Source organism: Solanum lycopersicum, chromosome 8 (assembly GCF_036512215.1).
Source record: "Solanum lycopersicum chromosome 8, SLM_r2.1".
NCBI classification, from domain to species: domain Eukaryota; kingdom Viridiplantae; phylum Streptophyta; class Magnoliopsida; order Solanales; family Solanaceae; genus Solanum; species Solanum lycopersicum.
This window is the reverse complement of record NC_090807.1, coordinates 1,751,507-1,764,882: the sequence shown is the minus strand read 5'-3', so window position 1 is coordinate 1,764,882 and position 13,376 is coordinate 1,751,507. Positions and strand designations below refer to the sequence as shown.

The window sequence follows — 13,376 nt, the reverse complement described above, 5'->3', positions numbered from 1 at the left end:
AATTACATTTTTACTTAATAAGTTCTACATTGATTCTAGCCTCTTCAAACTTAAATTGTAAGATTACACTAACGAATTTCTTGTTATTCAATTTATATATGTCAACTAGAAAAAAAAAAGTCTCTCAGTGTATATATGTTAAAATTAGAAAAGAAAAAAACCTCTTTATAAAATTTAACTTTAATTTACAACGAAACAATCATGATTTTCGATAGATACTTGCTTCAGAAGTAAAATATAACAAAATTATCAATAGAAGAAAAGTATATTACAAAGAATATATATTCAAATATGAGTTTTCAACTGTCTACACATTCAAATAATCTTTTGACTTATCTAATTTGAAGTAAGTACTTTTAGAATCAAATTAATTTTAAACATTTTTAATTGTCAATGACTGTTGACTTATCTAATTTGGAGTAAGTACTTTTAGAATCAAATTAATTTTAAATATTTTTAATTGTTAATTATTGTGACTTGCAATATATCTTTACGTACTTTACATATGTATGAATTTTATTTTAAAAAATTAAAGATTTTATGCGCGAATTTCTGACTAAATTTAAATCATTTGACTCTCGAAAAATAAAAATATCACATAAATTGAGCTAGAGAAAATAAGGAACAATAACAGTCAACTTTGTATGTGAAAGTTTGAAGTATTCAAAATGTGTTTTCTTAGGGTGAGTGGTTTTGGTGCAACTATTGGTAAATTACTAGCTCTTCAACCTTATATATATAAACATATATAGACTTTGGACCAAATTTATATCCAAAAATCTAGCTCTGACAAAGGTGAATTACGGGTAAAACTTATTCGCACTGAGTGTTTACATCAATTCAATATGTCAGACATTGTTTATTGTTTGGACTGAAGCGTGTACGATCATGGATTGAAGTATATCATCGAATGGTGTGGAAGCCTACTTCATTCATGGACCTGACTCTGATACTATTTTAATTTTTGAACAATAAATAGTACTAGCTTAAGAGATTTATGAGTTTCTTCATAGCGAAAGCGAATCTTTAACAATCACGACTCATATTAACAATCATCGGGAATAAACCTTACAAAGTCGACGAATCCCATGATTTAACAATCTAGATATTCTTTTCAACAAATCTCATCATTTGAAAAATAAATATGAAAATTTGTACAATAAATACATGTATAATATATGGCTAGGAGTTATAATTATTTTTATCGAGCGGCTAAATATTACTTTTCCGTGAAACAAATTAGAAATGGGCCTTTGGGCCTTAATGGACTAAGTTAAGTGGATCAGTGAATAAATAGGATAAAGACTGCACAAATTTCGGCCCTATATAAAATCCAAATTTTACAAGCAAGATAACTTTATTTTATTTTATTCTATTTTTGGTGTTTATTTGCTTGGACAATTATGATGTTTTAAATATTTTTTTTAATCTATCTAAAAAAAAAAAGATATCTTTTTAAGTTTAGAAAGAATTATAGTTTGAATTTCTCTCTATCTATCTTTATTTTTTCCGTATATTAAAAATAGTTGTTTAATTTTACTCGTTCAGTTTGAAAAATCAAGAGATAATATACTATCTGTGTCTATTTTACCATTACCAGTAGTAAATACTATTCAGTTTTCAATATTAGATGGCTTATAATTAATACAGATAACATTAGTAAAATTATTTCTCTATTTATTGTTTCTTAAAAAGTGTGCCAAGTCAAATATGAACAAGTAAAAATGACAACGATAGTAATAGATAAATGTGTGAAATAAAAAGTCCAAAATCTATCAAACAATTTTACTTCCTTTTTTTCGCACCTTTAGACAAGTGCATCTATAGGTCGATGTGGAATACGTCTAAACCATCTCAAGCAATCTACTCGTACTTTATCTTCAATAGCTATTACTTGCAACTTCCGACAAATGCATTCATTTCGAATTTCTTATCTAGTTTTGTATTATTGTTCATCCATTTCAGCATCAGCATCTCGACAATACTCATCTTGTGGTTATGTTTGGATTTTAAAAACCCAATATTCACTATCATATAATATTGTCAACTTATAGATATTCTATAGAACTAATTATCATTTATCCTTCTAATTCCTATCACATAATACCATAGTAACATATTCATTTATTATTCCATTTGCTTGGTAAGATAACCTACATATCCAAAATGGAATAATAAATGATTGTGCCACGTGTCCTTGTTTGTAACAAAAATGAACAAGTTGTGGTACTGAAAACTCAAGATATATAGGACATGTATTATTAGGATACACTCTCCACCTACCAGAGGCACTATTCTTGAAACATAATAAAAAGAAAAAAAAGGACAAACATATCTCAAACTATCGTAAATGATATGCAGATATCTCTCGTCATACTTTAAGGATATTAGTGTCCCTCCAGTCTAAAGCTAGAGCATATACACCCTTTATACTAACAGACATACACGTGTCACGGTCATATTCACCAATTCGACATTTATTAAATATCAAATCGATGGATAAGATTGTGCCACGTGTCCTTGATTAGTATTCCGTTAGAGTGAAGGGGATATATGTTCTATGTTTGAAATGCAAGGGCACCAATGTCTCAAAAGTATGACGACGGGTATCTGCATACCATTTACAATAATTCGGGACATATTTGTCTTTGTTCCCTAATAAAAATATGAAAAAATTACATGAATAAATATATTTTAAAAAATAATTACTGATTTTAGCGATACTTTTTGTTTATTATCATTTATAGCAATATTGTGATAAATTTGTAATATGTATTAAAAGTGGATTATGTATGCAATATATTTGAATTATAATTGCTTTTGAATATATTATGTTTGTTTGGTAAAAAATTGTCACATTGTATTATAAGTGTATTAAAATGTGTGATAAGTGTATTATCCATCATTAAAACTTGTATTATATTTGAATAATAAATTTATCTTTATAATATATATTAAATTTGTAAAAAAAATATTATTGCTATAAACGATAAATATTTTTTTATTATATTATATTTAACATGTTCTATCCTATTCTTAGGTCTTCAAAATAGCCCTACCATTTCATCAAAAAAAAATAATACTCCCCCAATTAACTTTCCTATTCATCAAGCTTAAAATACCATTTCATTAGGATGTTCATCTCCTATCTCAATAAGTTTTTTTTTTTTAATTAAAAAGTCAATTCAGAATTTAAAATTTATAGAATATTGGTCAAAAAAATCTAGCTAATACTATAATGATAACTAAATTCACAGTCAAGTATTTATAAGTATCCAATAAAATTTTTAAGATAAACATACATAATATGCTAGAAGACTCACCACTTGCTGACTCGAATAATGAAAATGTTAACCCTAACGAATTCGATATCTTTTTAGTTAACCTAGTCATTTATTCAAGTGAAAATACGCGTGTTAAAGGACAAACTCATTATTCATCGAGTTTTACACTAAAAAGATTGCGGTTTTTTTTGGTTTAAAAAGTATGTAAAGCATGAAATAAAGTACATATAAATTGACATAAAGATGAAAAAGTAAATTAATACACACACATTGCCTAGCTGGAGAATATAAAAAATGTCATTAAATGTAACATGTCAAAGGGGGAGGGGACTCATCACTTGGTAATTTGTCAGATCAAAAAAAATCCTTCCTAGTTGCAAAGACAAATTTTTAATGGCATGGACCATAGAGTGTGTTCAATGAAAGAAGTAGACATGTCCCAACATAAAGCAATATCCCTCTGTTCAGTAACAGAGTCAGAATTTTTAATAAGAGGGTTCAAAATCTAAGAAGTAAACACACGAACTAGTGAAAGAGGAGTTCGACATTTATTATACATATCTAAAAAGATAATTTTAACCCTGTACAGATAATAATACTTTCCGTCAAACAGAGTTCAGATGAACTCTTAAGGATATATTGGTTCTGCCCCTGCATCCAGCCCCACCCCACCCCCTACCCCCCACAAAGACAACACAAAAAATTAACTCTAGGTGTCTTTACAAAAACAAAAACACAAAATCTACAAATTGCCCACAAAAAGATATGTGGACCCTTTTGTAAACAAATATAATACAATGCCATAGCAAGTAAAATGAAAAGTTTGAAGCCTTGTGGTGACCTATATTTTTCCACTCAAGATTCATGTGTTGCATCTCTTTTTGCTACCGACACCTTTTTTTTTTTGTCTCAATAATGAACCTTACAAAAAAATAAATTAGGGCACTGTTCATGAAAACCCTAGATAGAGGTGAAGAGATCATCAATTGAAGGACCATTAGAGAGGTCTCAATAGAAGAGCCATAAGTGTCTAATTTCAATGTCTAAGTTATAATTAGTAGGACCAAATAATCAAGTGTTAGGCGGAAGATAGTATAATAAACTTTGGAATACCATAAGTAAGAAGATAAAAGGGGAATATATTAGACGAGATGCAAAATAAGGTTTGTCAGTCGACCTAATCCACGAGAGTAGATGAACAATCCACTATATAAAAGAGAGTACGAAATATCGAGAGTCAAGTTAAGGTTAAGGTTAAGGTTAGTTCTTGAGTTGGGATTGGGTCTCGAGTCAAGGGTTAGATCTCTGGTTAGTTCCTATGTCTCAAGTCTAGGGTTAGAGCTAGGGTCAAGTTGGGTCTCGAGTCTGAATCAAGTCTCGAGTAGAGACCGAGGATAGAGGATTGGGTTAGGACTTGAGTAAGGGACGGGTCTGAAGTCTCAAGTCGTGATTCAATAGTTGAGGCCAAGGGTCGAGGATCAGGTTCTTGTTCCAAGGGGTTGGTTTCGGGTTGTGGTCAGTTTGAATCCCCATGGAGATAGAGGATCGAAAATTAAGTCCAGCCAAGGTCGAGTCTCATGTCCCGAGGGTTGGGTTGAGGGTCGATTCATGTGTCTCGAGTCAGGGTTGGGTCAAGGTTCAAGGCTCGAGTCTTGAGCCGAGGTCAAATCACGAGTTAGGGTAGAGGCCAAGAAGGGATGGACCTAAGTAAAGGGGATGTAGGGGAACGTGAACCATTCGAACAAATTGCGTCAAACTGGACAGGTCATGACCCAATCAATTTTCAGTCGTTTTCAATCATTTCACCCTAATCCATTTATTAACTCAACATATTTTAACTTGGTCAATTCAGACCTACTCCCCCCATTTGACACTCTTACTAACAATCACGGATGAAATCTACGGGAGCAGAAATGAAAGACGCAAGGTGCTTTTTTTTTCCTAAACGCCATAGCCTTGATGAATAGAGTTATCTGATGTATGCACAAAAGAGTGGTAGCAAATGCTCATTCAAACATCCTCTTGGTGCAACCACCTTTTCTTGTTTTGGACCCTACTCCCTCCATCTTTCATTTCAATGTACTCCATGGTGATGGCTATTGCAAGTTTTACCACAAACATATACGTAAAATCTCACTCATGCTCGATGTTTACACCAAATCACATCCGCTTGAGGTGACAACATAGAGAAGGTCATGGACTACATACTTAACCCCATGGGGACACGATTGTAACATCGTGGCTCTGCTATAAATAGTTATCATAAAGGCTAACAAGATCAGTCACTTGCTAAGTCACCTAAAGATAAGAATTACCCTACACCAGAGCATGGTAACCAAAGATAACAAAACCAACAAAAGCAAATGTACATGGATGGTAAAGTGTCTTATTCATTACAACAGACAAATTCCAAGAATTTGAAAAGCAAGTTTGACTAGGCCTTATTTAGGCCATTTTAAATCCTTATATACATAATATGATGAATGTGAAATGCCTTGAACAACACAAGTACTGCTTTTGAGAAATCAAATTAAGTAAAAAAAATAAAAATGAGATTGCTTCTACCTATAGTATTATTGACAAACAATCGACTCTATGTAAAAGACTTACAATAATTACCCTATCTAAAGATATTAGGGAACTCACACAGGCATGACGTAATAGTCTCGCGTACAAAATCCTAATTGGCTTCATTTCATATAGCAGAAGTCGATAACTGAAAATATCCGAGCTATTCCCAGTACTCTGTTGTTCTGCCGGTACAAAGTTCAGATGAGAGGAAGTGGATCAGTTCTTGACATACAATATGTAAGTTGTTCTTTCTCTTCTCTTGAGCAATATTAACTAATCTGCTCTCCGATAAGATCAAGACCAACGAGGAGGAATGTCACTCCTTGGAAAAGAAGGAAGTAAAAGTGGAGTCCATGGGCAGATAAAAGGCTTCTAGCTGACGCCGTTAAGAGTAAGAAAGAAAGAGCTAGTTCTTTTCTGTATATTTTATTGCTCTTCTTGACAGGTGTAGAAGTTTCATCCTTCTGTTTGTTCAATCGATTCAGCTCAGAAAGTTCACTTTCCGAAGCCCCTCTGCTAATCTGTGGTGCTCCAAATGCTTTCAAATCTTTTTCAGCAGCAGCCAGTAGGTCAGGTTCAGAAGACCTTCCTGCCTTTTTGGTAACAACCCACTCGTACGAACTTCCCAATTGGAAAAGTCCAGATACCATAGCATTGAACTTTGTCACTGACATAGTGTTTTCGAAAAGGAGGTAGGGGGCGATGAAAGGAATGGATTTTGGTGCTGGAAGAATGTTTAGAAGTGTCATAAGAATTGGAATGTAGCAAACAACCCAGAAAGGGAGCTTGGCTTCCGGGATGAACATGGTTAGAGGAAGAACTACACAAAACAATGTGAATGAATAGAAGGGAAGAATGAGCTTTCTCAACAAAAAGAAAAGAAGTATGAGGTTGGCTTTCTTCCATATTGATATCTGCAGAAAAGTTCCGAAATAAAAGTTCCATTAGAATTTTATGATACGAAGCCTCGATATTCATTTCATTACACCTACCATTCCAGTATCTTATATTATAGGTTCTTTAACATCAGAAGAAGTGCTATTCATTAGAGTCTTTGACCCCAAAAAGATTGACAAAACTGAAGGAGAAGAGTCAATGTACCTTGGAAGAAACAATAGCCGGAAGACACACTCGGAAAAGTTGCATGGGGCCCGAATGCCATCGATGTTGTTGCTTCCTATAAGCTTCAAAAGATTCAGGAACTTCACACAGGACCTATTTTTTCCATGTTGATACAATGAGCATTGTGATTAGATTTACGAATTCACAAAGAATAGTCTAAATAAAAAAGTTCAAAAGTTGTCGGGTATAAGACCTCGCAATAGTTTCATCAAACAGGATTTCAGTTTTTTAAACGAAGAAAAAAGACCAGAAGGTAGAACCCATCACACAGCCATTAAAGCTAGTCCAAGTAGCAATATATGGTACCATTAGCACATTTAACAAAAAAGTGAAAGCGGACAATCCTTACCCGCACATCATTAAGATATATGAACTTCCAACCATTGAGATGTGCACGAACAGCAATATCCATGTCCTCCACAGTTGTCCTCTCAAGCCAACCTCCAGACTCTTCCAAAGCTTTGATTCTCCAAATACCAGCAGTTCCGTTGAAACCAAAGAAGTTCAAGAATACCCCATTCACCTGTTGTTCCACCTCAAAATGAAAACACAGATTAATGTTTTGTAGACGAGTCAGCAAGTTCTCATCCTTGTTAACAAATGCCCATCTTGTTTGAACCAATCCTAACTCGGGGTTGTCCTGTGATGAAGTTGAAGAATACACGTTAATCGTCAACAATAACATCAACGAATTCACAAAAGGAAAAAAAGAAGAAAAAAGCATATTTCACCTTAAAATGCGGGACTGTTTGCTTAAGAAAATCTGGAGTTGGTTGAAAGTCTGCATCAAAGATTGCAACAAATTCATAATCCTTCACATAGTCACAACTCATTGCGGACTTCAAGTTCCCTGCTTTGTAACCAGTTCTAACCAGACGGTGCCTGTAAATTATGTTGACACCCTTTTGGTTCCATTTCGCGACCTCTGACTTTATTAACTCTTGGATGCACTCATTGTCAGAATCATCAAGAATTTGAATCAACAAACGGTCTTTTGGCCAATCAAGTTGGCAAACTGCTGATATAGACATCTCATATACCTGTGTAGCATCAGTAACAGAGAAAAACTTTTGAATACTTAACTCAGAATGAAAAAAAGAAGTTAAAAGTAAGGAGAAAATTATATTGTTTCATTAAAAAAACCATAACAATCTTTGGCAACCATGTAGAACACGACTAATGTAAGCCTCAAGTACAAAATGTGCCAAATCTAGATAAAGATCCGCGAAATGCTCAAGTTCATTAGTTGGTAATAAGATTCTAAAAATCGAATACTATCACAAAGAGAAAAGTAAGAGCCAAATATAAGCAATTGCTAGAGAACATCCCTGAACCACTTCTGTTACCTAAAATGGAAAAGGCAAGAAAGAGACCACTACTACGGGAAAAGAACAAAGGCAGAAAGAAATCATAAAAATAAAATGATAATCTTCTTTTTAGCACTAATTATAAATGATTTAGCACCACAGCAAGGAAGTAGTTGAATTCACCTAAATTTTCTTTTAGTTTCTTTCGTAATAGGAAGATCAATAGTGTTCTAACTTACTCTCCAGTTGACTCGAACCCTCAACTTACTTATTGACGGTGGAGGTGCTCAATCACTCAAGCAAGCCTCACTTGTCGAATTCACCTAAATCACCGCTTATATTACCAAATAAACTTCAACTAGTTCAAAGTCTAGAAGTGATTCATGTTGACAGCTTATAAAAAGTTCAAAACTTAAACAGAAGCCACAGTACAAATATGAGATAAAACATTCACAATTCAAAAGGGCAGCAACAGCAAAATTACCTCTCTTTCATTACACATAGGAATCTGCACAAGAACCATAGGGTAGTAACCATTGTTTGATCCCTCAAGATCATCTGATTTAAATGGATCCCCTTCAATCCTTGGCTTAATCTTCTTGCACTTGATATAAAAGCAACCCAAACAAAGTACTAAACGATCTAACGACTGAATTAGGAATAAAACAGTACAAAATGTGGAGAGTTTTTGAACTGAAGGCGCAATATAATCAGCACGAAAATCCAACCAAGCAACATATATAATGTGAAACAACCCCAAAACATCAGAAGTATGTGGTATATACAAATTTGGATTCTGAAAATAATGCCAACCTTTAAAGTAAGCAATCACTTCAAAAGCTAACATAACCAAAGAAACCCCCAAACAAACTTTGATTATTCTAAAAAGTAGATTACTCTTTCCAAGTTTTTCACTTGCAACAGAAACCCCTTTTCTCAAAATCAACCTATTCTTGATAGTACCAATTAAACCCCACAAAATTGTTGCTAACCAAGCAACACAACCAACAGCTTGGTTAGCCTTAAGCAACAAAACCCATGTCACTTGTTTAGCATTTTTGCCTCTACTCTTCTCTATAGGCTTAAATGCAGCATCAGGACCATCAATTTCAACAATGGAGAAATTGGGGTTCTCCATTTTCACTATAACTGGTGTTCCCCTTTCTTTATCTTTACCCCACCAGTCAGAAAAATTCAATCTTGGAGCCATTTAAGCTACTTTCAACAACAAATTCACCAGATCTTGAAAAAAAAATTTCAAGAACAACCTTTTCTTTTACACTATAAAAGAAATTCAACAACTCTCCATTTTCTTTTTCTTACTAAAACAAAATACAACAAAATGTTAAGATTCTTTGCATACCCTCAGAGACAACTCAAGCAACTAAAAAAAAAAAAAAAGAAGCAAAGCAACATTATAGAGGAAGGTATATACCATAAATTACCAGCTCTGAAACCCCTCCCCCCCCCTCCCCCCACCCCCCACCCCCTACTTCTTCAAAAATTTTACTTTCCCACTTTTTTGGATTTAAGCTGAGAAAGTTGTATACTAAAAATAATTTTTTTTTAAAAAACAAACTAAACACTACCTGTCAACTTTATCCATTAGAACTGTAAATATGAAGAATATTTTCATGTGTTTAACTGAATGTAGAAAAAAAAAACTATGTGAAAGATTAAGTTTATAGTGTATTTGAGATTAAAAATCTAAGCTTTTAAGATAAAACTTCATATCCACTAAACTTTTAGCTCAATTGCTCCTCTGAATACTGAGTATCCTTTCAATTTGTTTGTTTTACGCTTTTATTTGTAATTATTTGATAATTTTTTAACTTTAATTTTTCATATGTTATATGCATTTTAGTACATTCGATGTACCTTTATAGTTCATAGCCAATAAAATTCAAAATCTTTTTTTATTTTCAAATTACTCACAAAAATATCAAAAACAACTTCAATTTGTCTCGTGACGAAACACAATTATTGAACCAGATTTTGTGAGTGATAGAGTCTACATATATTATTTCAGAACTCATTAGTCCAATTGATAGTGAATCAAAAATAATTGTGTTTTACTTCAAGTCATTTGAAGATATTAGAAAACAAATGAGACTAACACACAATGTGTCTTCATTCCTTCGATCAAAATAATTATAATACGAATACCATTAAAGGCATTTACAATTTTTTTGAAAAAGCCAATCAAATCAGGCAACCATGTTTAAAATGAATAAATTATGAATGATTCAATAATTTCATAGAAAAATAACATAGTTAAAGTACCTGAAGAAAAAAATTTAATAAATTTAAAGATCGATTTATGAATCCGGCCTAAAATAAATAAAAATGATCTGCAACCACCCATTAGAACTTTAGTATAAAGTGTTTAGCTTGATTGTTCAAATTCATAATTAGGCACTTTAGACTAAAGAATGACTGTTGAAGTATTAATTATTATTTTTTCCTCTTATAAAGTTCTTTTGTTAAGTGTTTTCTCAATTATTGTCAGTACTATTAATTGTTTTTTGCTGTTAATTCTAAATGCTACTGCTAACTGCAAAAATGTTTGTTCTTTTTGTTTTTTATTTATTTTGTTTTGTTATTCCGGTATTATATTAAAAATGACTTTTAACAGTAATTGATGTTGATGTCATAAAAATATATTTTGATCAGTAATTGTTTAATTGAAGCTAATTATATTATTTTAAAGATAATTGACAATTTTTATAAATATCTTTAAAAATTATTATAACAATAAATTTAATGATAATTAATTAATATTGAGGAATATTTTTATTTATGAAATTAGATTAAGTTATTATGTGTATCACTACTACCTATTAAATTTATAATTAATTAACATTGATTGTTTAGTTTATTGGGAGCAGAAATGACACATAAAATTCCTTTTCACTTTTAAAAAATTTGATAATTAATTATTTAATATTATATAGGGATAAGTTTATAAAATAGTAGAGTGGCAGAATGTTTCGTTGTCCTTTTTTGCTTAGTAATTTGAGCTGTTTTGGGATTCAAAAATATTGGGGGCAAAACTGATTTTGATGAGTTTTTTTTTTTTTAAAGAAAAAGTAGCTGTTAGAGTATGGGCAAAATATATATATATATATATATATATATATATATATATATATACACACACACATTTTCGAACAATTATAAATGATATGTACATATTTTTGTTATATTTTTGAGATATTAACGTTTTTGTCATTCAAAAGGTAGAGCATATATATTCTTCATACAAACAGACATACACGTGTCATAATCTTATCTATCGATTCGATATTTAATTAAATATTGAATCGATGGATAAGATTGTGTCACGTAGATCTATTTATTCTTCCGCTAGAGATGTATATGCTCTAGTTTTTAAACGGCTGAGGCATCAATATCGTAAAAATATAACGGATGATATTTGCATACTATTTACCATATTTCGAGATATGTTTGTTATTTTTACCTTTATGAAATAAATAAGTAAATACACATGAAATGTAACTAGTAGATATTTTATCATCTTGTAAAAAGACAGATATTTATTTTTCATTGAGTTGATTGTCTATTTAAAACAATCTTTTTATTTTTAAGATAATGATAGTGTATACTCTATATCTCTATCCTTTCAAATTTTACTTTTATGAAATTACATTAAATATAATGTTGATATAGATAAGCATAAATATTTGTAGTTGAAAATAAAAACTCAATTTCTTATACCTGGGGTGGTGACTAGGGGCGTAGATATGTAATAGTCTGGGGATACCCTTCGTAGAAAAATAATACTCTTACATATTTAAATCTAGTAGCAACAATTTTTATTTTCTTCATTATTTTTGAACATACTCTATGAAATTTTTAATTTCGTCACGGGTAGGGGCCTGAAGAGCTTAAAATGTCCTTTTTTATAATCACGTTGATGAAATAATGTGGTCCTTTTAAAATTCAAATAAATACTTGAAAATGACATTTTAAAAATTGGTTAATGGTATGAATGATTCTTTCTTGGTGGAAATTTTTATTTAATCAAAACTAAGATTCTAAAGTTGGTTATTTCAGTTGTATTCTAATTTTTTTATATTAAAACAAATGATTAACTTTTTTTCAATTTTTTTTAACCTTCGAAAGTCTTAATAGAAAATAAATGTACTCCAACCTCAAAAATAATAATAATAACGATAACGACGATACATAGATACCTCCAGAGATTTAGATCTTGAAATTTTACTTGTCACAACGCACATCAGGTATATATCTTATGTGGACGATGATGAATATGAAAAAAAAAAAGGAATGATTTTGTTTCACGGTAAGAAAATATAGTAAAAAAAATAAAAATATTTTTTGATGATTCGATTCAATTTATACTTTATTCCAACCATATGAACTCATCGAATAACACTATTATTGTTGACAAAAAATATAATTGATAAGCGATATATAATAATGACTGACGAATGAAAATATATATTTTGATATGGTGAATCATGCATTAACAAAACAATTAATGAATTATCAATTTATACAATATAAAGATAGAAATTAAAAAAATTAAACTCATTATTTTAATACTTATAGAACCATATTCAACTTTACTAATTTGATTATTTTTATAATTTAATAATATTTTTAAAATTTAAATTATCAGTTATGCTTCGATTTTGATCGATTTTCGATGAAAAGTGATGGTATATATTAAGTTCACCGACCGATGAAAAAGTGTATAATAAAACATATGGCATAAAAAAATAGAGGCATATGCTCTGGGCCACATTTATATATTTCAAGTGCTGTCGGTGCCAACTAAAATAATAATAATAATAATAATAATAATTTCCCTACATAAAAGTATTTTTCTTTTTATAGTCTAATTCTTTTAATAAAACTATACTATTGAGTGATAGAAACATAATTTTCATTATATCAAATTGATATACGAAAAAGATAAACAAATTCATTATTTATTATAGATACATTAATAAAAAATAATTTAACCTTATTTAAGTAATGTAATTTTTCATTAATTAGTTTCTTGATAGTAAGTTCTTACCTCCATGCCTTTTTTGATTCATTA

The 13,376-nt window shown here is 30.9% G+C and overlaps 1 protein-coding gene across 1 annotated transcript; it reads right to left on the bottom strand.

Annotated features, from left to right (window-relative positions):
• Positions 1–5,654: 5,654 nt before the first annotated feature.
• On the bottom strand, positions 5,655–9,754 carry LOC101263437 (probable xyloglucan glycosyltransferase 5). The gene is made up of 5 exons (XM_004244435.5): positions 8,769–9,754; positions 7,709–8,017; positions 7,327–7,617; positions 6,957–7,070; positions 5,655–6,769 (listed from the first exon to the last, which is right to left on the bottom strand). Exons 1-5 carry the CDS (start codon positions 9,492–9,494, stop codon positions 6,125–6,127), a joined length of 2,085 nt encoding a protein of 694 aa, XP_004244483.1. The 5' UTR covers positions 9,495–9,754; the 3' UTR covers positions 5,655–6,124.
• Between the last annotated feature and the right edge of the window lie 3,622 nt (positions 9,755–13,376).

Excerpts from the sequence above, each read along its gene's own strand:
- LOC101263437 (XM_004244435.5), bottom strand. The coding sequence starts at position 9,494 with ATGGCTCCAAGATTGAATTTTTCTGACTGGTGGGGTAAAGATAAAGAA. Across the intron at positions 8,018-8,768 it reads CTATGTGTAATGAAAGAGAG|GTATATGAGATGTCTATATC; the intron begins GTAATTTTGCTG and ends GATGCTACACAG. Across the intron at positions 6,770-6,956 it reads CGGCTATTGTTTCTTCCAAG|ATATCAATATGGAAGAAAGC; the intron begins GTACATTGACTC and ends ACTTTTCTGCAG.